The sequence below is a fragment of a genome, unplaced genomic scaffold (assembly GCF_019419815.1).
Source record: "Pyrus x bretschneideri cultivar Hongxiangsu unplaced genomic scaffold, Pyrus_bretschneideri_v1 Contig2, whole genome shotgun sequence".
Lineage (NCBI taxonomy): Eukaryota > Viridiplantae > Streptophyta > Magnoliopsida > Rosales > Rosaceae > Pyrus > Pyrus x bretschneideri.
In genome coordinates, this window is record NW_025999501.1 from 6,655,808 (window position 1) to 6,677,769 (window position 21,962).

A 21,962-nucleotide genomic window follows, 5' to 3' on the forward strand; every position below is an offset into this window, starting at 1 on the left:
TGCCAGCTAAGAGCCATTAGGCTATCTCCGACTGAAGGGTCCAGAGGGTCAGAAGGCCGAAAATAGCCCGAAAATCGTCTCTAACCGAGGGCTAGGCCAGAGGGCTCGTGGGCCCAACGGAATCTGAAAGGGCCAAAGGGCCAGAGGGCTGGCTCCTTCCAACCAGCCAGCTAGCTCCGGGCTGGTCAAAATTTCGCTTAAAACTGTCGGATATAACCGACAAGAATAATTTACTGTCAGTTATAATCGACATGAATAGTAATGGCTAAAGAGGAAATATTTTTATTAATTGCAATTGTGTTGGTTATAACCGACACGAATAATAATTTGAATTGCAATCATGTCAGTTATAACTGACACAAATAGTATGAAAATTTTGAATACAATGGCTAGCTGAGTCAGCTAGCCGTTGTATTTAAATTTTAAAATTTTTTTTATGAATTTAAACCTTTTTTTTCTATTTTTAAATTCAATTTTTTTTTTCTTTTAACTTCTATTTTACAAAATTTGTTTCATATTTTTTTTAAATTCTATTTTTTCCCTATAACTTCTATTTTACAAAATTTGGTTCATATTTTTTTTTAAATTCCATTTTTTCCTATAATTTCATTTTTACAAAATTTGTTTCTTATTTTTTTTAAATTCTATTTTTTTCCTCTAACTTCTTTTTCACAAAATTTGTTTCATATTTTTTTTTAATTCCATTTTTTTTCCTATAGCTTCTATTTCACAAAATTTGATTCATATTTTTTTTCAATTCTATTTTTTAAATAATAAATTATGTTTGGCCCTATTGCCCTTTGACCTTCGGTTGGAGACGGTTTTTTGTGACAGGGCTAAAACGAGTTTTTATGGTCCTTTGGCCCTCGGTTGGAGACGGAGGTAAATATAGTCATGTACTGTTCATTAAAATATTAATATCTTGGAGGATCAGAGAGCTAAAACGAGCCCTCTGGCCAGCCCTTGGTTGGAGATGGCCTTAGTGACGCGATGTTGAGGAATGACGAAAAATTAATTAGCTTTTTCAGCCTCTCACGCATCTCGTTAGGCCTCTCAATATCAGGCTCAACCACATGTTGCTCCCTCATCGAGACTTGTGGAGGCGTCGTGATTGAGGGTTCACCTTCAGTGGTAGTCTGCTGCTACTGCCTCTTCCTCTTCCTTCTTCCTTCTCGATCTTCATTCTCTCAAACATCACCTACACGCACATTCTATGCAATGAGAGCAAATACACACGACCAAGTACACGCGCAATGCCATAAAAAAATTACTTGGAACACTGCAGATAGAACAAGACTGAAAATGAAGGCGAGACAGCGTGAACACTTGGCGGAAAAAGCAAAAGCAGGGAAGGAGACTGCGGAGGAAGCAGTTGGTAAGGTGAAGGCTGGAGCGGGGGAGCTCAAAAGTGACTTGGCGGAAAAAGGAAAAGAAGCTAAAGAGACTACGGAGGAAGTAGCTTTTAAGGTGAAGGCTGCAGCGGAGGAGCTCAAAAGTGACTTGGCTGAAAAAGCGAAAGAAGCGAAAGAGACTGCGGAGGAAGCAGCTGGTAAGTGTTAAGGCTAGAGCGGAGGAGCTCAAAAGTGGGACCCAGAAGAGGCTGCATTAATTGAAGGACAAAGGAAGAGAGTTCTGGTACGGTGCATTCAGGTTCATAGCATCGGGTGACTTACAAGAGGGTTTGATGTCCGTGGCGCATCTGTTCGGGCTGGCTACGGCTTACGGGATGTGCATGTGGATTACGTTGGTGTCGAGCCACGTGTTGGCGGGGAGCCTACCGCCGCAGCAGTTTGGGATGGTACAGAGCAAGATTTACAAGGTTTATTTCAAGGCCATGGCGTATAGTGTTGGGATGGCATTGTTGGGTCATCTGTGGAAACATAGAAGTTTGTTGTTTCGATGGAAGTCGGCGGATATGTTGTAAACTATAACCTTATTGCTGCCCTTTCCATGATCTTATGTACTTGGAGCCTCGATCCACTAAGGTAATCGTCAACAAAAAATGATTTAGAATCATATATAAGTTGTATGTCTAGTGTATTGACCACTAGCTTTTTATTATTTTGTATTTCGGAATCACGGAACAATTGGTGCTCTGATATTCTTGTGATTTTACCCTGATGTAGATTGTTTTGATATAATTACTTTGTTTATGCTGTGATATCGTTCGGAGGATTTTGTCTTCCAGCAGATTTGGCTCTGGTGTGTGTCATTGCCTGATACCCTTCACAGGCATGATTGTTAATTGTCAATACGTTCTTTTGGTTAAATGTGGGTAGTATGTGTTTATTGTTCGACAAGAGCACTTGAAACAACTCGCGAGTCTAGAACCCTATATTTTTCACAGTATGTGCATTATAATTATTTGGAGCCATCGGCATAGTTCATTGTGTTGAAGGTCTTTCTACTTTTGTTACTGATTTAATGACAGAGATTTCTATAGCTACGAGACATAATTTAAAAGAGCCTTGTATGTTAATTACTCGGCGTTTTGGATGGAATTTGGTTGTCCGTGTTTTCTTGTTTTTAGTCTCCTAAACTCACCTTCATTTTCAGTCTTGTTCTATCTGCAGTGTTCCATGTAATTCTTTTATGGCATTGCGCGTGTACTTGGTCGTGTGTATTTGCTCTCATTGCATAGAATGTGCGTGCAGGTGATGTTTGAGAGAATGAAGATCCAGAAGGAAGAAGGAAGAGGAAGAGAGAGAGTACACGTTGATGCCAGAATCAGTAGGGAGGCTGGCCACCAGCAGCAGTAGACTACCACTGAAGGTGAACCCTCAATCATGACGCCTGCACAAGTCTCGAGGAGGGAGCATCAGGTGGTTGAGCCTGATATTGAGAGGCTTAACAAGATGCGTGAGAGGCTGAAGAAGCTAAATAAATTTTCGTCATTCTTCAACACCGTGTCAGGAAGGCCATCTTCAACTGAGGGCTGGTCAGAGGGCTCGTTTTAGCCCTCTGATCCTTCAAGATATTAATATTTTAATGAACAGTACAGGGCCATATTTACCTCTATCTCCAACCGATGGCCAAAGGACCATATGACTCGTTTTAGCCCTGTCACAAAAAACTGTCTCCAACCGAGGGTCAAAGGGCCATAGGGCCAAACATAATTTATTATTTAAAAAATAGAATTGAAAAAAAATATGAATCAAAATTTGTGAAATAGAACTTATAGGAAAAAAATGGAATTAAAAAAAAATATGAAACAAATTTTTTTTAAAAAAAATGGAATTAAAAAAAAAGTATGAAACAAATTTTGTAAAAAAGAAGTTATAGGCAAAAAAAATATGAACCAAATTTTGTAAAATAGAAGTTATAGGAAAAAAAATAGAATTTAAAAAAAAATATGAAACAAATTTTGTAAAATAGAAGTTATAGGAAGTTAAAAGAAAAAAAATAGAATTTAAAAATAGAAAAAAAGGTTTAAATTCATAAAAAAAATTTGAATCCAACGGTTAGCTGACTCAGCTAGCTGTTGTATTTAAAATTTTCATACTATTCGTGTCGGTTATAACCGACACGATTGCAATTCAAATTACTATTCGTGTCGGTTATAACCGACAGTAAATTATTCCTGTCGATTATATCCGATAGTTTTAAACAAAATTCTGGCTAGCCTGGGGCTGGCTGGCTGGAAGGAGCCAGCCCTCTTGCCCTTTGGCCCTTTCAAATTCCGTCGGGCCCACGAGCCCTCTAACCTAACCCTCGGTTAAAAACGGTTTTCAAGCTATTTTCGGCCCTCTGGCCCTTTGGACCATTCGGTTAGAGACTCGTGTGGCCAAGTAACTCTGGTTCCCAACACTTAATCAAGTTTTTAAAATTCACGTGAACTCCTGAACAATGGTACTTCAAGGCACAATTTCGTTAACCCATAACTCGTAGCAATCTGCCCAAGTGGAGTGTGATGTACCAGTGAAACTAGGATTTGCATCGACAATTTCTGCCCTTGCCACTACTTTGCCTTTTGCAGTCCAATGTAAGTTATTGCAGTTGACATTGGTGAGGTTCTAATAAGCAGGGACTCGGGTGCCGCCTTGCGTGAACTGATAAGAAACCAATATATCATATACCAGTGAAGTTCCAACTTGTGTAGGTGCTCTTTTATGAGTAGAATGCTTCTCATTCTGTGGAAGAAAAAAAAAAGAAAATATATATGGGAGCAATGCATCATTCTATAAAACTAGGATTGACAAAAACTTAGTATGAAACCTGGCCACACTGGCAGAGGGAGTAAAGGACCAGGGATTGCCTAGGCCTATCCTGACTTTCTAAAACAAATATATATATTAGGGAATTATGCATCTTTCTATTGCTTCAAGTCCTGCTTTCCACGTTTCAAGCATAACCCCATCTCCCAATTAGCTTTAATATTTTATCTATCTCCTTAACACAAATTAATAGCATTTAAAATCAAAGCAATATTTTGCCTTTCTTGCTTGGAAGAGAAAACTTTAGTTATACACATTCTATCATCCTAAATTCGATACCTATTCAACAAATAAGTTTTAAATTTCTTTGATTCTCTATTGTTTCTTCTCTATTCTACATATTACATGAGAGTTATGGTTCATAAAATTTTTATTTATCTCATTGAGTTTAATAGTATAGGCGACGAGGTTATAATAAAACGATTTTAAAATATTAAAACTCGTTGAAGACAATTATAAATTTTGTGAGTATGTAATATTATCTATGCATATGTTCTTTTGGACATTTGATTTTGATACACACACACACATGTATATATATATATATATATATATATATATATATATGCTTCGTAAATACCATCTGCTAAAAAAAACACCTTTATGAAAAAGACCCCTCCTCATTGAAATTTCTGATTCCGCCATTGCCTGGTCATACGTCTTATTATACGCTCATGTAGAAACTTTTGTTAACCTAATACAGTTTCTAGTTTATTGTTCATGGATTGCTTCCATGTTTATAATTTGAGCACCTAACTTTGAAGGTGTAACCCCAAATCCATAAGCTCTAACATGATCAACATATTCCCTTTCAAGAACTCGAGCCAATGCATCCTCTTTCTTTGGAAGAGGCCCCCATCAACTGGAACTTCAGACATATTTTGTTCATTACCCCTCTAAAAGATAATTAACAGCATGGCATTATTTGTAGCTCACTCTAGGAAGTTTGGAGAGCAAGTCAATGAGTATATTTTATTGAAAACTAAACATTTCATTTTTTTATTACAAACGATAAGATTATTTTAAATTTATCCAAGTTACAGGGAGAAAGAGTCGAACACAAAATCTCACGTGCATGATTGACAACTGAGCTACAAGCCAACATACAAAAACTTAAAACATTATGAAGAGAATCCTTTCTAGATCCTATAATATTGAGGAAGCAAATTACAAAGTAATCTACCAAATTAGGTGTAGATATGTCTGAGATTCGGAATCCATCATCTGATGGGGACATCAAAACGAAGCACATAGTTTACATGGTATAACACCACGTGGACACGTATTCTTGCTAAAGTAATATAAATGGAGCTCAGCTAGCTGGTTTTATACTAATTTGGATTGGAGGGGTCCGGTCAGCTCAGGTGACACCAGATCAGGTCAGGCCCTTCACTGTTTTTAGTCATATGGTTTCAACCAGGCTGTCTCTAGCTAAGCTTGACGACTGCCAGCTGGTTCGTCATCCATGGAGCACTTTGTCACCAACAACCTAGGAAAATATGCATGCAATAATCGAAACAACTTTTTGAGTTGACTGAATGGATCCCGCGCACCGTCCCTTGCTGTACCCGACGTACGGTTTACGCGTGAACCGCCAGACCCTGCTTGACCATGCATATCTCTGTCTGTTTAGGGGTAGGATTTTCTTCCTTATTTTTTTTTTCTTTTTTATCGTCTCTGATTTGAACAATTACGGTTAAATTATGTTAATATTTTTTTATTGATTTTATATAGAAAGAGAAAAACAAAATGTGAGAGAAGAAGAGGAAAGAAAATGGAAAGAAAATTAGAAAGAATCCTAATGGCTGATCGAGAGGCTCTCTCTCTAAATCTTCCACTTTGGCAATGCATGATTGCATGGGAGTCATGGGATGTAGAAAACCAAATCGAATTGGTAGGGACTAAGATGAGAAATAAGGTACGGGTACATGGACGTACGGACACAATTCAATTAGGGTTAACTTTTAGGCAAATATTTTCGGTGGCCATTGAAAAGTTGATTGGGTTGAACTTACATTACCAATTGAATTTGAAGGAAAACAATTTTTATCGAGAATTTAAGTTAAAAAAACAAATCAAGCAGAGCAAATTTTCATCTTTCTAACAATGCGCCTTCTTCTTTGTCGTGAAACAACTCAAGAACAAAGAGAAAGATGGAAGCTTTGAGAGATTTTAATATTAATTATCATGCATATTAGTTTATTTCTTGTTAATTAGCTAGCTGGTTGGTTAATAAATGTCTACTATATATGTGACTTCTACTGTTTTGGAGAGGAAGAGAAGAAAGGATTGGAGATTACGGACATAATTATATAGAAAAGTTGATTTTAACCTGAGTGCTAACATATTTAAAAGAAAGCCTAAAAATTATCCATTTTTAGATTATACCCTTTGACCAACATTCCACATAAGCAAACTTTCTTTTTTTGAGGTCAAAGTTTGAACTGATTTTTCATTCCTAATTTACCCTCCAAAGATGACAATTACATTTTGCTCATTAGTTAATTATATAATTTCCTGCATTAATGGGTTATTTATATTTTTCATTCATAATTTTCAACGTTATTAGTTAGGGGCTCTAGTTATTGTATGTATTTCCTGCATTAATGGTATCAAACTCGTTATTTACGAGATTTAAATCTAAAATTTCTTACTTACAAATAAAGAAAAAAAACTACTAGAGTATATACCAAGTGGTATAATTACCCATATCTTATTTATTTACGTTCACAGTCCTAGACAATGACATGCAACATGTTTGCACTTATACAAGCACTAACGGTAAGTAAACTATGGCTGTGTGAACATAATCACGTGGCATTATTTGATTGCCATGGAAATTCTGCACGTGCATCAATTGCCACTTGCCAGCATCTTCCCACTTACGTGTAACTACTCGGAAACTCACTCTACCACCCCCTCTCCCCTAATGATTTAATAATCACCGCACGATCATACCTAGATACGTGTATACATACATACATATATATATATATATATAGATATAGATATAAAGGAGACATAAGTGCACATTTAATTGTTAATCAAACAACAAACACTTACGGATCACCAAACCGAGAAATTAATTAAACCCCTTCATTAATGGAATCCCAGGCTGCAGACTGCCGCGTCTCTCCGGCAAGATACAGAGGAGTTCGCAAGCGAAAATGGGGCAAATGGGTGTCCGAAATCCGCGAACCAGGAAAGAAAACCAGAATATGGCTAGGAAGCTACGAGGCACCAGAAATGGCAGCTGCGGCCTATGATGCAGCGGCATTGCACCTCAAAGGGCGTGGGGCGGCGCTTAATTTTCCTGAAATGGCTGATAGTCTGCCGAGGCCGGCCAGTTCAAGCGCAATGGACGTGCAACTAGCGGCTCAAGAGGCTGCATTGAGGGTTAGACGACAGCAGCTGCCAATGGAGGCATTTCCAACGGAGGAGGCGGGTGACTCGTCGAGGGGTTTGAGCTCAGCGCCAGTGACGGTGGGATTGTCTCCGAGTCAAATCCAGGCGATTAATGAGTCGCCGTTGGACTCGCCAAAGATGTGGATGCAGTACATGTGCAGGGCTCATTGCCATGAGGCTCCGTCGTCGTTAGGGGGAGACTTGTGGGACATTGATAATTCCAGTCCAAACAAGTACTACGAAGGTGATGTCGAGTCAATGGACTACGAAGATATGCAGAATTGGTCCATTTGGGACCCCTAGTAATTCTTAATTAGCTTATTTATTATAAAATTGAACACTAATAGTGTAGCCAAATATAGAACAAAAATAAATAAATAATATAATATACTAAGTGTTTGCTGCCTTGGCATCTTGCCCTTTGGCCATGAATATTTTTTCAAGTTACATTTTTCAATGAGAACTTTCGGTTCATGAAAAAGATGGAATAACTAACTATAGTGTTACTTCTGTTTAATTATAATTCCATTGAATTAGATACCTCATATAATTTAAAGGAATTTAAATCTTTTGCATTCAAAATTTTATGTGACCTTTCTATGACCTATATACGTGAATAACATGTGTCTTTTTTACTTAATTTATCTTTAGTTTTTCATTTTTTTATTGAGGAGATAAGTTGAGGAGTTAATTAATATTGTTAAGTGGAGTTTAAATAAATGGCTAGATATCAACAAATGAGAGATTATAAAGAGATCACAGAAGATTTTAGGTGCAAAAGATTTGAACTTGATTTAAAGTATACTAAGATAAAAACTAAAAGTAGAGATGAATGATATATATATATATAATTTATAGGAATTAAAGGTGATAAATTATAAAGTATCGATGATAACCTACAATATTGTGGATATTGAAGGTATAAGTTTCATTCATGACTGCAACTTTAAACAAATTTATTCATTTCTTCTTTCACTTGCCTTGATTCTCGTGAACTATCAAATCCAGTCCACTTCTAAGCACCAAGCGAACTCAAACTTACAAAACAAACTTGGGAAGAAAGAAGTTTGAAAATTACACTAGATTTTGAGGAGAAACTTTCAAGGTCCTAAATCCCACGATAAAGTAATGACAATATAGGTGTTATTTACCGATTTCAAATTTGGCTCTTTAAATTGTGACGACACTCTTTATGTTGTGAATTATTGGATCACTATCAAGGTGGAATGGAAACATCTGGTATGGGCGGCCAACCGAGCAACCGGTCAGTGAAGACAAGGGTTGAGAATAAATCCCATATTGGAGAGACTTTGTAAGGGCTTATAAAAGGTTGGGCTATTCTCAATATTGCCGATTGGTTTATGGTGGAACCTCAACTTCATCGTAGTCTCAAAACAAGTTGTCCACGTGTGGAGCCCAATGGCCAAAGCGCTCCATGTCATCTCGTTTGTGTTGTCCACGTGTTAGGCTTGAAAATTCGCTACACGTGAGGGAGCGTGTTGAGAATGAATCCCACATTGGAGAGAGGAAGGACCTTGCAAAGGCTTATAAGAGGTTGAGCTTCTTTCCATATTGCCAATTGCTTTTATGGTGGAACTTCAACTTCTTCAACAACAACTAGCAGGAACAAGAAGCGCACATAAGAGCAAGTCCACCCCTAAAAAAATACGCCAGCACCCAGCCCATTTAATCCACTCAGTGAACAGTGATAAACTCTAATGAACAATAATAAGCCAAATGTATCTCCACTCCTAAAACAATATAGCCTCGTCAATTTTATTGAAATATTATTATTTTTATTATAAAATAATAAAAATAACAATTTTATTTTAATTTCTGACTTTATAAAAAAATATTATTAATTTCTGACATTTTATTTATTTTTTTAAAGTTTTTTGGCGGAAAAATATGGACCGTTAATCTGAAAATCGAACAGTTCTCATTGTGCCACGTCAGTAATCATTAATTTTAAATTTCAATTTTTTTACTGTTGGAAATCCAACGGCCCAGAAAACTAGCCGTTGGAAATCCAACGGACTCAGTGGAGCCACGTGTCCCCACGCCAGAACCCCATATTGCACCTGCACAGTGGGCCTCGCCTCTGCACCGCTGTCGGCTACTTGGGCCCACGCGCGCTTGTCTTCCATGCGCCTGGCACAAAAAAATATTTAAACGACATGTGACATCAAGCTGGCGTCAGCATGACACCACATAGGCCGGGCCTTGGCTCAGTACATTCTGGGGCACCCTATGGGATGGCTTGGGCTGGGTTGAAGGAAATTGGCTGGGTGCCAAGCCTAAAAGGCTGCTGGGTGCCGGGCTAATGGCTCCCGGTGAACTTGCTCTAATGCAAGTTGCAGCCTTGAGCGGCCAATCGACTTTGCTTGTTACCTATTTTTTTCGGTATTTTAAAGCCTTTTTAGTGAGGTTTATTTGTTCATGAAGGATTCCTTGACGTAATTAAAGCCTATACATATAAATAGAACGTTAGGGGTTTTCTTCTTTGTATAAAAATTACAAAGAAAACACTTTGAGAGATTGTTATCGGTGGGAGAGATATTGAGAGCTAGGGTGTGAGATTGTTAACCTATGATATTAAGGGAGAATGTCTTATGGTTAAATAAAAATAAAATAAATAAAACACCCCTAGTTAAATGACATAAATAAGAAACCACATTTTGAATGTGGTGGAAAGGGTCTTCCTCTTCAACCTAGTGTGTTCCAAGTTCAAATTCTCTTCCCTCCCCATAGTTGAATTGAATTTAATGTAGATTATCTTATCGTTTGTCTAAGAAAAAGAAAAAAGAAACTATGGTTTAATATTAGAAGGACAAAATAGTAAACACCAATATTGTATATAAAACACTAAAAGTTATGTTATTGGTACTCCATAATAGTACGTGAACTTCTCCTATGAAGAAACTTAAGAGAAAAATAACATTAAAGAGGAATGCATGCCAATAGCTCTCAAACTGAAAACAAAATAAAAACACAAAACCCATGTATTGTGTAGTTAGCATCATTTTCTCATTATTTTCTTTCACATATATGCTCACATATCTTTTAGACAAAAACTACTTCATACCTTATGCTTTTGGAGCCACAGCAAGGTATCCTCTTAACCTGATCCTGATAAAGACACAGAAAACTTTCGATTTGTAACTACATAGTTTTCAAAGAATACTCTTTGCCAATTGTGTAGTACTCGGGCTTCAGTTTCAAATGAGTTGGGAGCTACGTATCCTCAGGCTGCTAAAGTGACGGTATGTGCTGTAATGGTTCTTGCTGTGGCGGAAATGACTGTTGTTTGCACATCTCTATTATCATACCGCCATTGTTATGGGTCCTCTTATTGGTAGTTTCTCCACTGTTATGGATGAGTTGCAAGCACTACTTTTAGGTTTGTATCCCCAACTTCACTTCCATTCTTATGGATGGGTTACAAGCATTATTTTCAGCCTTACATCATATAGGTGGGGCACTGACACTAGCGGAGCCAAGGTCGGTGCAACCCCTATAACCTTTAGGCCAAATTGTAGGCTCTTTTTGGCTAACAGTAAAAGGCAAAGAAAAATTGAAAGGCCTAGAGCCTTTTCGGTGCCGACAGGCCCAAACAAGAAGAAGAAGAAGGAGTTGCTGCTCCATTTGTTAGCCATCACTCCATCAAAGTTGTAGTTGTTGTCCTAGTCTTGAGTACATTAATTGTGGAGAAATCTCATTAAAATTTCGATGTCTTTGTTTTTACATTTTATTTAGTATATTTCCTGTGGTTGGCTTGAGTTCGTTTCCAATTGACAATGGTACTGTTTTTAGCACAACAAATCCAACGTTCATCTCTGTATACATCACTGACAACTCTCTTTCAACGCCTCTTCTTTCTTTGCTAAATCTCCCCACCACCATGAATCTATCGCCTGACAGCCTCCAGATCTTCAGCCCCTTTTGCCCTACCTTGTCTAGGACGTCAAATTGACCGACAACTTGTGATACTAGACACGAATTTTGGAGCATAAGCCACGAAAATATACTCTTGACTCCATTGTTGTAAATTTCTGACTCCGCCAATGAGAGTTGGGTTAGGTGATTATTGTCTGACTTCTTCATCGGGCTCGTCTTGAGTCCAATTGCCCAAGTGGGCTGAGTGTTTTGGGGAGGGGAGAAAGGGAATTGAGTTGCCTATCCTCAATGCAATAAGCAATGGTGGAGTTGCTCTTAAAGTATCACTGATGCCACTAGAAACTAGGAAATATATACACTAATAAAAATTTGTGTTCTATTAAAATAAAAAAAATGAATATTTGTGAGTTGATGTAGTTGCCATTGCAGCTGTGTTTTACAGAATGGAATTTTTTAGAATTGCTTTTTCTTTTTCCTTTTTTTTATTTATTGTTTTATGTGTAAAAGGGGCTATTTAAAAAAAAAATCCTCAAAACAAATTAAGTACAAGCTAATCAAATCTAAAATTTTTTACTTACAAGTAAATATAAATATAAATACCATTGTACAGATAATGCCAAGTGGGACCCTCTTGCATCAGAAGCACACAGTTTTGGAATTTGGAGGAGCTAATTTCATTAATTGACATTTCATGGGGGCTTGATTTGACACCCTTGCCCTCACTACAGTTACCCTAGCACTTCGGCGAAGTAGCCTTACGACGTCGTTTTGAGTTTGAGTTACGTAAGGGTACTTTGGTCTGCCAAAGACTAGTTTTCGTTCGGATTGGGTCGGATGACGTGGGCTGTCTTCTTCGTTTGGGAAAGCAGGCTTCTTTCTCCTGTCCTGTGTATCCCTCTCTCAGCCTCACTTGAACTCTCATCACCGCCGGAAGAGGCAAACCCAGACGCTGTTAGCGGCGGAAGGAATACCATCACCGGGTAAGCAGCCGTCATAGAACTTTGACTCCAATTTTTCTTGGATTTGTTTGTTTATCTGTTGATAAATAGTATTGGGAAGAACAGGGAAAATGAGGTTCTAGGTTTTTCTTAACTCAGATTTGAGTTCGGAATTTCTATAGAATTTGATTTCTCATGGAACCCTTTCAGAAGAAGAACATCAAAGCCGAATAGTCGTTGACATCTTTCAGACGCTTCTCTTTTCAGTTTGCTTCTCTACATTCTGAGAATTTGAACAGTCTCTGATATTGGGTTGTCTCGATTGTCTAATTTTGTTTGGGTTTCTATGAAATCTTGTAACTTTGATTGGTTTGTATATCGTTCAATGCGAATTTTGATGCGGGTTTGGTTTGTTTTCGGGATTTGTTTGGATGGTCGAGTTATTGTCATGTTACAGGGGATTTGTTTGCATTGTTCTGCATTAGTTTTAGTTGGAATTAACATATGCGTTATAATAAGTGTTCCCTGCATTAATGCAAAAGGTTTTCGACCAGGTTAAGGACTTGCAAGAGAAAGTCTGGGAAGCCAATAAAGTACAGTAACCACCATGGTTCTCCACGGTAATTTCCTTCAGCTATGCCCTCACTTTGCATTATAGGGATAACTTGCATGAATGTGACTTATAGTCTCTGCACTAATACATAGTTCTCGATTAATGTTTGCATTTTTTTGATGCTTGCTTGATTCTCTAATTAACTTCTGCAATATCCCAGCTCATGTTCCCGGAAAGCTTTAGTTAGCTTCTTTCATATGTCTTTGTAGCCATTATGGTATAGGAGAGATGTGTGCAGAATGGAGTTTTTATATTAGTTTATAATTCAACAAATTCCAAAAGAGTGATTTGTTGGTTTCTCTCAATATGATGTTACCAATATGGTGTCTTATGCAAGTAAGGATGTCATACCCTCTAGTAACGAGAGCATATGGTTTTTCATCAATGTTTTTAATTTGTCTTCTTAATTGTAAGTTTGTAAAGCAGATGTATGAGTTCTGAGTTTTATAATTTTGTTTCCTAGTAAATTGAAAGAATTAATTATTGTTTATAATGTGATTTTATCAATACGGTCCCCTCCATGCTCCATGCAAGTAGAATAGTGATGATAATAATTTCACAAAGTTTAAGGTGTCATGTACATGTATTTCAGTTTTTATTTTTCTTTTAGACACTGGAAGTGCAAATTACATACAATATCTTTTAACATGGAGTTTTGTTTTCGTAGATTCATATTTTTTATGGGGGTAATTTAGCAGTTTGTCTGTAATTGTTGATAAGGTTTACCGTGTTTCATTTTGATTTTGTTTAGGATGATGTGTATATACGTGTTATCAGCTCTGGCAACCCCCCAACACACAGAGGGGACTGAATTTTGTTATGTTTCCTTGATGTGTTTTGGAACTTAAACTTTAAACACAATAAAAGTATTCAATAATTAACAAACATGCTCTGGTACCTTGATTATATAGAAAAAGTGATTAGCTTGTTGACATTAGTGTATGTATTTAAACTATTGTTCTTGGATTGTTTCCTGATTTAGAACGTTTATGTATTTTACTCTGAAGTTTTACTATTAATAGCTATATGTAGTTGAAGTTTGTAAATTCAGCGGCCTTTTTTTCTCTTAAAATGTTGCCATTAATACCTTAGTTGCTTATTATAATGTATCTTTTGTACCCACTACCCATCAAGAAAAATGTACTTTTTTTATATTGATTTTTTTTCTCTTTTAATTTGAGAAGAACAAGAGGTTATATGATTCTTCGAAAGAAGCCTTGCTGAGTTTTCAACGGGTGAAGAGCACCAAAGAAATTTTAAGAATCAGTTAGAGCATGAGAAATGGCTAGTCAATGTGTTTTTTCTAATTTACTGATAGGGGAACTGGCTTCTTGCAGACTTGTTGCTATGAGAATGTATATCTGGCAGTTTCCAGTCAGACGCAACAAAATGATGTTCTTCAAAGATTTTTTCGCTTTCCAGGAAGCAAATCATTGGAACAGTTGATGATTACGTTGAAGAGTTGTGCTTCTGATTGGTTTTGTTTGCCACATGGAGGACCATACATTTGTTGTCGGTCAAGAGTTCCCTGATGTCAAGGCCTTTAGGAATGCAATTAAAGAAGCTGCAATTGCACAACACTTTGAGCTTCGCATCATAAAAAGTGACCTTATCCGCTACTTTGCAAAGTGTGCAACTGATGGCTGTCCATGGCGTATCCGGGCTGTGAAGCTTCCTAATGCCCCAACCTTTACAATAAGAAGCCTTGAAGGGACGCACACTTGTGGGAGAAATGCACACAATGGGCACCATCAGGCTTCCGTTGATTGGATTGTCAGTTTTATAGAAGAACGCCTGCGGGGTAACATCAATTACAAACCAAAGGATATATTGCACGACATCCATAAGCAATATGGGATTACTATACCATATAAGCAAGCTTGGCGTGCAAAAGAAAGAGGACTTGCCGCAATTTATGGTTCTTCTGAGGAAGCGTATTGCCTTCTTCCTTCATACTGCGAACAAATAAAGAAGACCAACCCTGGAAGCATTGCAGAGGTATTTACCACTGGTATAGATCACCGTTTCCACCGGTTGTTTGTGTCCTTTCATGCGTCCATTTATGGATTTCTGAATGGTTGCTTGCCTATCATTGGTCTGGGCGGAGTTCAGCTAAAAAGTAAATATCTTGGTACTTTACTCTCTGCAACTTCGTTTGATGCGGATGGTGGATTATTTCCACTTGCATATGGTGTTGTTGATGTAGAAAATGATGAAAGCTGGATGTGGTTCCTGTCAGAGTTGCATAAGGCACTAGAGATGAACAGTGAGAATATGCCGGAGCTCACATTTTTATCTGATGGACATAAGGGAATTGCAGATGCAGTAAGAAGGAAGTTCCCAAATTCTTTAAATGCTTTTTGCATGCGCCACTTGAGTGAAAGCATTGGAAAAGAGTTCAAGAACTCAAGGCTTGTTCATCTTCTATGGAATGCTGCTTATGCCACTACCACTATTGGCTTTAAAGAAAAGATGGTTGAAATAGAGGAGGCATCTCCGGAAGCTGCAAAATGGCTACAACAATTTCATCCTTCCTGCTGGGCATTGGTGTATTTTGAAGGAACACGTTATGGTCATCTCTCATCAAATATTGAGGAGTTTAATAGATGGATTCTTGAAGCTCGTGAGCTACCCATAATCCAAGTGATTGAGACAATTCATATTAGATTGATGGCTGAGTTTGAAGAACGGCGTTTGAAGAGTAATTCGTGGGTTTCTGTACTTTCTCCATCTGCGGAGAAGCGTATCATAGAAGCCATCAGCCATGCATCCACATATCAGGTCCTTCGGTCTGATCAAGTAGAATTTGAGGTTCTTTCACCAGATCGATCAGACATTGTGAATATTGGCACCCATTGTTGTTCCTGCCGTGATTGGCAGCTATATGGGATACCATGTTCCCACGCTGTGGCTGCCCTCATCTCCTGTCGAAAAGATGTACATGCCTTTACACAGAAAGTTTTTACAGTTGCAAGTTACCGCGAGGCATATGCTCAGGAGATATACCCTATCCCAGGAAAAATTGAATGGAGAAAGACAGATGAGGCTTCTATGGATGATGATATCCAGGTCGTGCGACCTCCCAAGTTTCGTAGACAGCCAGGACGACCGGAAAAGAAACGAATTTGTTTAGAGGACCTGAATCGCGAGAAACATACTGTCCATTGTAGCCGGTGTAACCAAACTGGACATTATAAGACAACTTGCAAAGCAGAGGGTATTGAAAGTATCGAACAGTTCTAGGTGTCTAATTTTGTGTTCTAGAGATCTCCTGAGCGTTTACTGTTACCTCAACGTAGGTTAGTATCGTGTGATTTCGACCATACAAGTTGTTCAGATGATGTAAATTAGAATTTGTCCACTGTATTACTAGGTGTCTGAGTAATTCGAAGGAACTTCTGAAAATGGAAGATGTATCTTCTGTAATGAGCAGCAGTTTTTCGTTTCTTTGTCGAATTGTTCATCCTGTTGGAATTCTCTCTTGCTCTAACGGAATATATGACACAGAATCAAGCGTGATGATGTTCTAGGATTCATATAGCCGACCTCACTTAGTGGGAAAAAGCTTTGTTGTTGTTGCTGTTGCTGCTCTATCTACTATTTTCAGGAAATTGCTTAAGACAGAACAGAGTTGCTAGATTTCTGATGAAAGAAGCCTCTGACAGTAGCAGTGGCGATGATGTTAGCTCTCCCATAATGGAGTGGGTAAGAAGCTTCTTGCTCATCAAGGAAATGAGTACGATATTCATTATTTAAAGAGATTCATGATTAGGTTGTATTTATTTGGGTCTCGATAAAGCTGTGCCGAAGATTTCAACTGGTATGGAAAAAGGCATCTCGCACCTGAGTTTACATATTAAGACCATCCTCAACTAACATATTGACAATCCCTTGATATGCGTTCAGTTTACCTTTGTAGCCTATTATTTTGTTATGTTTTTGGATTAAAATGATTATTTTGATAAGTTTTGCAGAAATATAGCTTAGGAGTTTAATGTGGATTTCGATAGAAAAATTACAAGAAAAGGCTCCCGTGTGTCGCTGGGCTCGTGGAGAGAATTGGGCTGGCCGAAGGAAACAAATCCAAAAAGGCTTTGGAGTGGTGCCCTGTACAAAAATGAGAAGGAAAGCGTTGGTTTTCGTTTCCAAGAAAAGTATCAAAACCAAATTCTAATTTTTTACTTTATGAACAAATGATACTGACTAGACTGAGAACGTGAGAGAGTGGGCAAATCCTTATAATGGACTAGCAATATTGTGGTTCAAATTTACCCGTCGCGAGAATCGAACTTAAGATTTCACTCTTATAAGTAAATCCTAATTGGATTAGTTGCTTATTATCCTAATTTTAATGGAGTTTAATTGTTTGTAGAGGTTTCATGTAAATTTTTGAATTAATCCCCTCAAAATCTCAAGGGAAGATGTGAGATTTGCGAATGCTTAAAATATGCCACGAAATTTCTCAAAGTTCCTCGAATTCCTCAAACTTTTTAAAATACTTTGAAATCAATTCCTAATTGAATATACTTGAAATGTTATAAACTCCTTTAAAATTTTAATTGAATACACCTGGATTTCTAAGGATTTTAATAAACTAACTTAAATCCTGATTCAATACACTTCAAATTTTAGAGAATATCTTAAAATACTAATTGAATACCCTTAGATTTATTAAAAGATATAAAATATCTTAAGTTTCCAATTGAATACACTAATCAAATTGTTGAGAAAGAGGAAGGTGGTGAAAGATACCATTATAATCAGGTGCTTCTTGCAGTTCTTTTTATTTTTTTTAATACATAGATATTTTTACACTAAGAGGAGGGAGAGTTCGGCTAAACCACACAATGGGAAACCTAATTTGGTATCGAATTCGCCATCCACGAGATTCGAATCTAAGGCCTCTCACTTCCAAGTGAAGAGGAATACCACCAGACCGCACTACTGAGTGGCTCTTGCAGTTCGTTTTAATGTAAACATAAGTGATAAACTTTTTGTACACTTGCACTATGGTTTAATGATATTTCTTTTTACTTATAAGTAAGATGTGTAAGGTTCGAATCTCGTAGATAGTGAGTTCAATAACATAAAGCACACCGATTGTGTCCCCAATTAAGTTTCAACTTTCAACCAACCATTGAAACCCAAATCAAGCAAAAACCCTCAGACTTTGGAAAGCAAAAAAAAAATCTCTCACATTCTCAAAGCTTGAAGCCAAAGCAATAATGTCCCTGAAGAGCAGAGCTTGTTCTTCAGTTGTCAAAGTTGACAAGGAGACGATAACCCTAGAGCTAGGACGGCCATCTGTTCGACGTGGATGGTGGTGGCCATGCAATCACAACTCATCGAGGACATGGCGGTTTACAACCGTTCCATTTGGACAGCGTAGCTGGTGACGTCTTCCCCAAGGTCCTCCAGTATTGGAGAGAGTAAGAGGCTGAGAACAACGAGATGGAGAGAAAGAAGTGGGTGGAGCGCTTCATGAAGCAGGTGGAACTAAAAATCAAGAACTAGTGGATAAATTTGATCTGCCAAACTTTGGCTGACATGATCGAGGGCAAGACTTCTAACATCCCTAACGATTTCACCCCTGGGGGAGGAGGAACTTCGTAGGAATTAAACCCATGGGCATTAGAGGGTAAAGCTGTTTAGTACGAGGAATGTTCGGTGCCCGAATGAGTATCAAGTAACTTAGTAACATTCATCAATGCAACAGAGACAGAGAGAGCATCTGTCCAAGCGATATAAGCACAAGAGGTTTGATTTTTAAAACTGAGTTTGTCATGCATGTACTTTGACTGAGAATGGTGTGACCCTTGATAAGTTTTTTAAGTACCACTACCCACTGAAATTCTCTGTTAGTTATCAACTTCTGATCAGGTTTGAATTAGTTCTTCTTGGTCTTCTTAGTCATAAGATTGACATGCCAATAAAGTCAACCAATGGGTTTTCTCTAAAAGTAATAGTGAAAAACTGAACAAAATTTTATTTCAGGATGATGCTATTAGACATTCTCTAATACAGGTGATGCTCACACATGATATAGCAGAGCTCACATCTATTAGAAAAAGTGTCGATAGATGTGTTACTTTTATTTGTCCAAATAGTTTTGTTGTTTATTTTTGTTATATATTGAATAAACCACTCATTGGAAAAGGAAACAAAATGCATTTCATACTTAATTACCATTTCTTAACAATTTCATATTTGTCATCTCTCAGAAACAGGCATGGAAATTTGTACATAGTTCTTTGTATATTCTTTTTTTTTTTTTTTTTTAAATGAAAAAAGATTAGGCAAAATTAAGTCTTCAGCAATAGTCGCATGCGTAGTTCTTCATATGTTTAATAGTACACATATACTTTAGTCGGAATTAATAAGTGATTGCCCACACACTACTACTGCGTACACTAATCTCAATGACAAATTATTTCCATTACATCAAATGACAAATTATTTCCATTACATCAAATAATGTAAAGACAATGAGAGCAAGAAAAAGAAATCACACGATCGAGTACACTCTTATAAGGCTAATTTAAAAAGTAGCCAAAGAGTTTGTGGTCCTTCATACAACACAAATCGATTCCACCTCACCTACTGCCACACCGGAACTACTTGATCAATCATCAGTGTCCCTCCAATCCAATTTTTAAATATTGGATCACCAAGAATGCCTCTTTCCATAGACAATTAAATTATTTAATCTGCTGATTTGGTCAATCAATTCGAAACAAATTAAGCTCAAAGTTTATCAATCTCTTTTAATTGGTAGACTTGTCCCCCATCTCTTTTATTTTTATTTTTAATGAAGCTGTATCTGTTTGGAAGATTTATTTGAATATATAGCTCATATATTTTACTCAAATTAACTACGTCACACAATTTTATACTAAAAAAATTATAATTTTAGGAAATTTATATATATAGTTCATATTTTGTCATTGTACTATTACGTAAACGTTAATTACCTAATTAAGGATCCCAAAGAGAGTCATTCGGCATATCCTCCCACTGATTCTCAAAAACGTCATTAGAGAACATCGTAGGCTCTGCCATTTGCATCCACATTTTGGGCGAGTCCAAGGGAGATTCGTTAATTGCCTGGATTTGACTCGGCGACAGCCTCACCCTGACCTGCCCGACGTTTGAGCTGGAGCCCCCAACCTCATGACCTTCAGCCGCACCACCACCACCACCACTACTACCTCTCAGCATCAAGGCTGCTTCATGTGCTGCCATGCGTATGTCATCAGAGGTGGAACTGGCAGGGCGAGGCAAGTTGTTGACAAGTTCAGGGAAGTTGAGCCTCGCTTCGCGACCCCGGAAATGTAACGCGGCCACATCATACGCTGCGGCCGCCATCTCTGGAGTCTCGAAGCTGCCTAACCAAATTCGGGTTTTGGTTCCAGGCTCGCGGATTTCCGACACCCATTTGCCCCATTTTCTCTTGCGCACGCCTCTGTAGGCCGAAGAGGCAGGGCCATAGGCATTGCTAGAATTGGCGGGATCCCCCATGCATGCAGAGAAATGTGAGCAAAAATGCTAGAATTGGTGTGCGTGTTTGCAGAATAATAAACTTTGAAGCAATGGTAGAACGATTATAAAACAAATTTGGTTGGTGAAAGTGTGGTCCAGTTGATTGGTATTTATAGATATGAATGTCTTGTGATTTTGGTATGAAACGTGGTCGCATAACATGAAAGGAAGTGAGCTTCCAAGCAGTTGCCTTGCCCAGGTACATGCTCGCAATATTATCTTCTTTTCTAGTTGTTGAAGGATCTAAAACAAAATAATTAAAATTAAATTGAAATATAAAAAATTGGAGATGAAAGTTCAGGCAATCAATGATGAAATATAAAAAATTGGAGATGAAGGGTTCAGGCAATCTATGATGAATCAAAAGATTGACAAGTATTGGAGGAATATTTTAAGCCAAAAATCTGTGAGGACTGGTGCAGTTAACCCAAGTAATTAATCAATAAATAGTATGTAAACTGTTGAGGACGCGGTTTAAACCCAGGTGGCATGAACTATATCCATTCTTCTTCTTTTTCTAATTTTTTTGGTTGAAGCATGAAATCCATTCGAAGTCCGGACCCACTGAATATCCATTCTCATATAGAGCTCACCAGCATCAGCATTGCGAATCTGAGATAAGCGTACAACCTTTCGTTGTTTTGTTTATTTTTCTTCGCAATAGGGCCCATGTTTTGTGTAATGTAAAAAATTAGAAACTTGTTTAAGGATTCTGAAAATATGACTTTAGCCCTTAAAATTTAATTTTCTCCACGTAAAGCCCGACATAAGTTTTTTACTCGAATGAAACCCTTCGGCTAAATTCCACATTAGCAAATTCATTAATTATGTTTGGCTTCACACATTTAAAACTTATCGAATGCCTAAAATACCCCGTCATATGGCCAATTTAGTTCTCGTGTTTTCGACTTGGCTAATTTAGTCCTCGTGTTTTTCTCTGTTAGCCAATTAAGGACATTTCATTCAATCTCTTTTTAAAAATTCATAAGAAAAATCATATGAAAAATAATTACCCTTTCTCTTTACATAAAAATGCAAATCAATGAGAAATAACACATATAAGAAATAAAACTTCCAATCTGAAAATGATTATGGTTGTGACATAGAAAAGAGAGGGGGTAATGTTAGGGAGGAGGTCAAAGAGTTGGAAGGAGAATCATTTTTTCTTTTAATTTTTAATTTTATTTCATTTTAAATATTTAAATCAAATAAATTATACTTTTATAAATATGTTTATTATAAATTATAAAAAAAAAATTACAAAAATTAGATGAAAATGTCCTTAATTGCCTAACAAAGATAAACACAATGACTAAATTGGCCAAATTGAAAGCATAAAGACTAAATTGCCCTAAT

The 21,962-nt window shown here is 37.4% G+C and overlaps 3 protein-coding genes across 6 annotated transcripts; 2 read left to right on the forward strand and 1 right to left on the reverse strand.

Annotated features, from left to right (window-relative positions):
- The first annotated feature begins 7,224 nt into the window (after positions 1 to 7,224).
- LOC103947947 (ethylene-responsive transcription factor ERF022) lies at positions 7,225 to 8,029 on the forward strand. The gene has a single exon (XM_009358931.2). It carries the CDS (start codon positions 7,317 to 7,319, stop codon positions 7,920 to 7,922), a length of 606 nt encoding a protein of 201 aa, XP_009357206.2. The 5' UTR covers positions 7,225 to 7,316; the 3' UTR covers positions 7,923 to 8,029.
- A 4,311-nt stretch (positions 8,030 to 12,340) lies between these two features.
- Positions 12,341 to 16,514, forward strand: LOC103947946. 4 transcript variants are annotated; one of them, XM_009358930.3, is made up of 3 exons: positions 12,341 to 12,496; positions 13,009 to 13,074; positions 14,386 to 16,514. In XM_009358930.3, the coding sequence occupies exon 3, from the start codon at positions 14,559 to 14,561 to the stop codon at positions 16,308 to 16,310; it is 1,752 nt and encodes a 583-aa protein (XP_009357205.2). In that variant the 5' UTR covers positions 12,341 to 12,496; positions 13,009 to 13,074; positions 14,386 to 14,558; the 3' UTR covers positions 16,311 to 16,514. The 4 variants fall into 4 exon arrangements, with proteins under 4 accessions (XP_009357205.2, XP_009357204.2, XP_048439149.1 ...); XM_009358929.3 differs by having other exon boundaries at positions 14,405 to 16,514; XM_048583191.1 differs by having other exon boundaries at positions 12,350 to 12,496; positions 12,997 to 13,074; positions 14,405 to 16,514.
- A 2,997-nt stretch (positions 16,515 to 19,511) lies between these two features.
- On the reverse strand, positions 19,512 to 20,967 carry LOC103947945 (ethylene-responsive transcription factor ERF021-like). The gene has a single exon (XM_009358927.3). It carries the CDS (start codon positions 20,583 to 20,585, stop codon positions 20,043 to 20,045), a length of 543 nt encoding a protein of 180 aa, XP_009357202.2. The 5' UTR covers positions 20,586 to 20,967; the 3' UTR covers positions 19,512 to 20,042.
- Between the last annotated feature and the right edge of the window lie 995 nt (positions 20,968 to 21,962).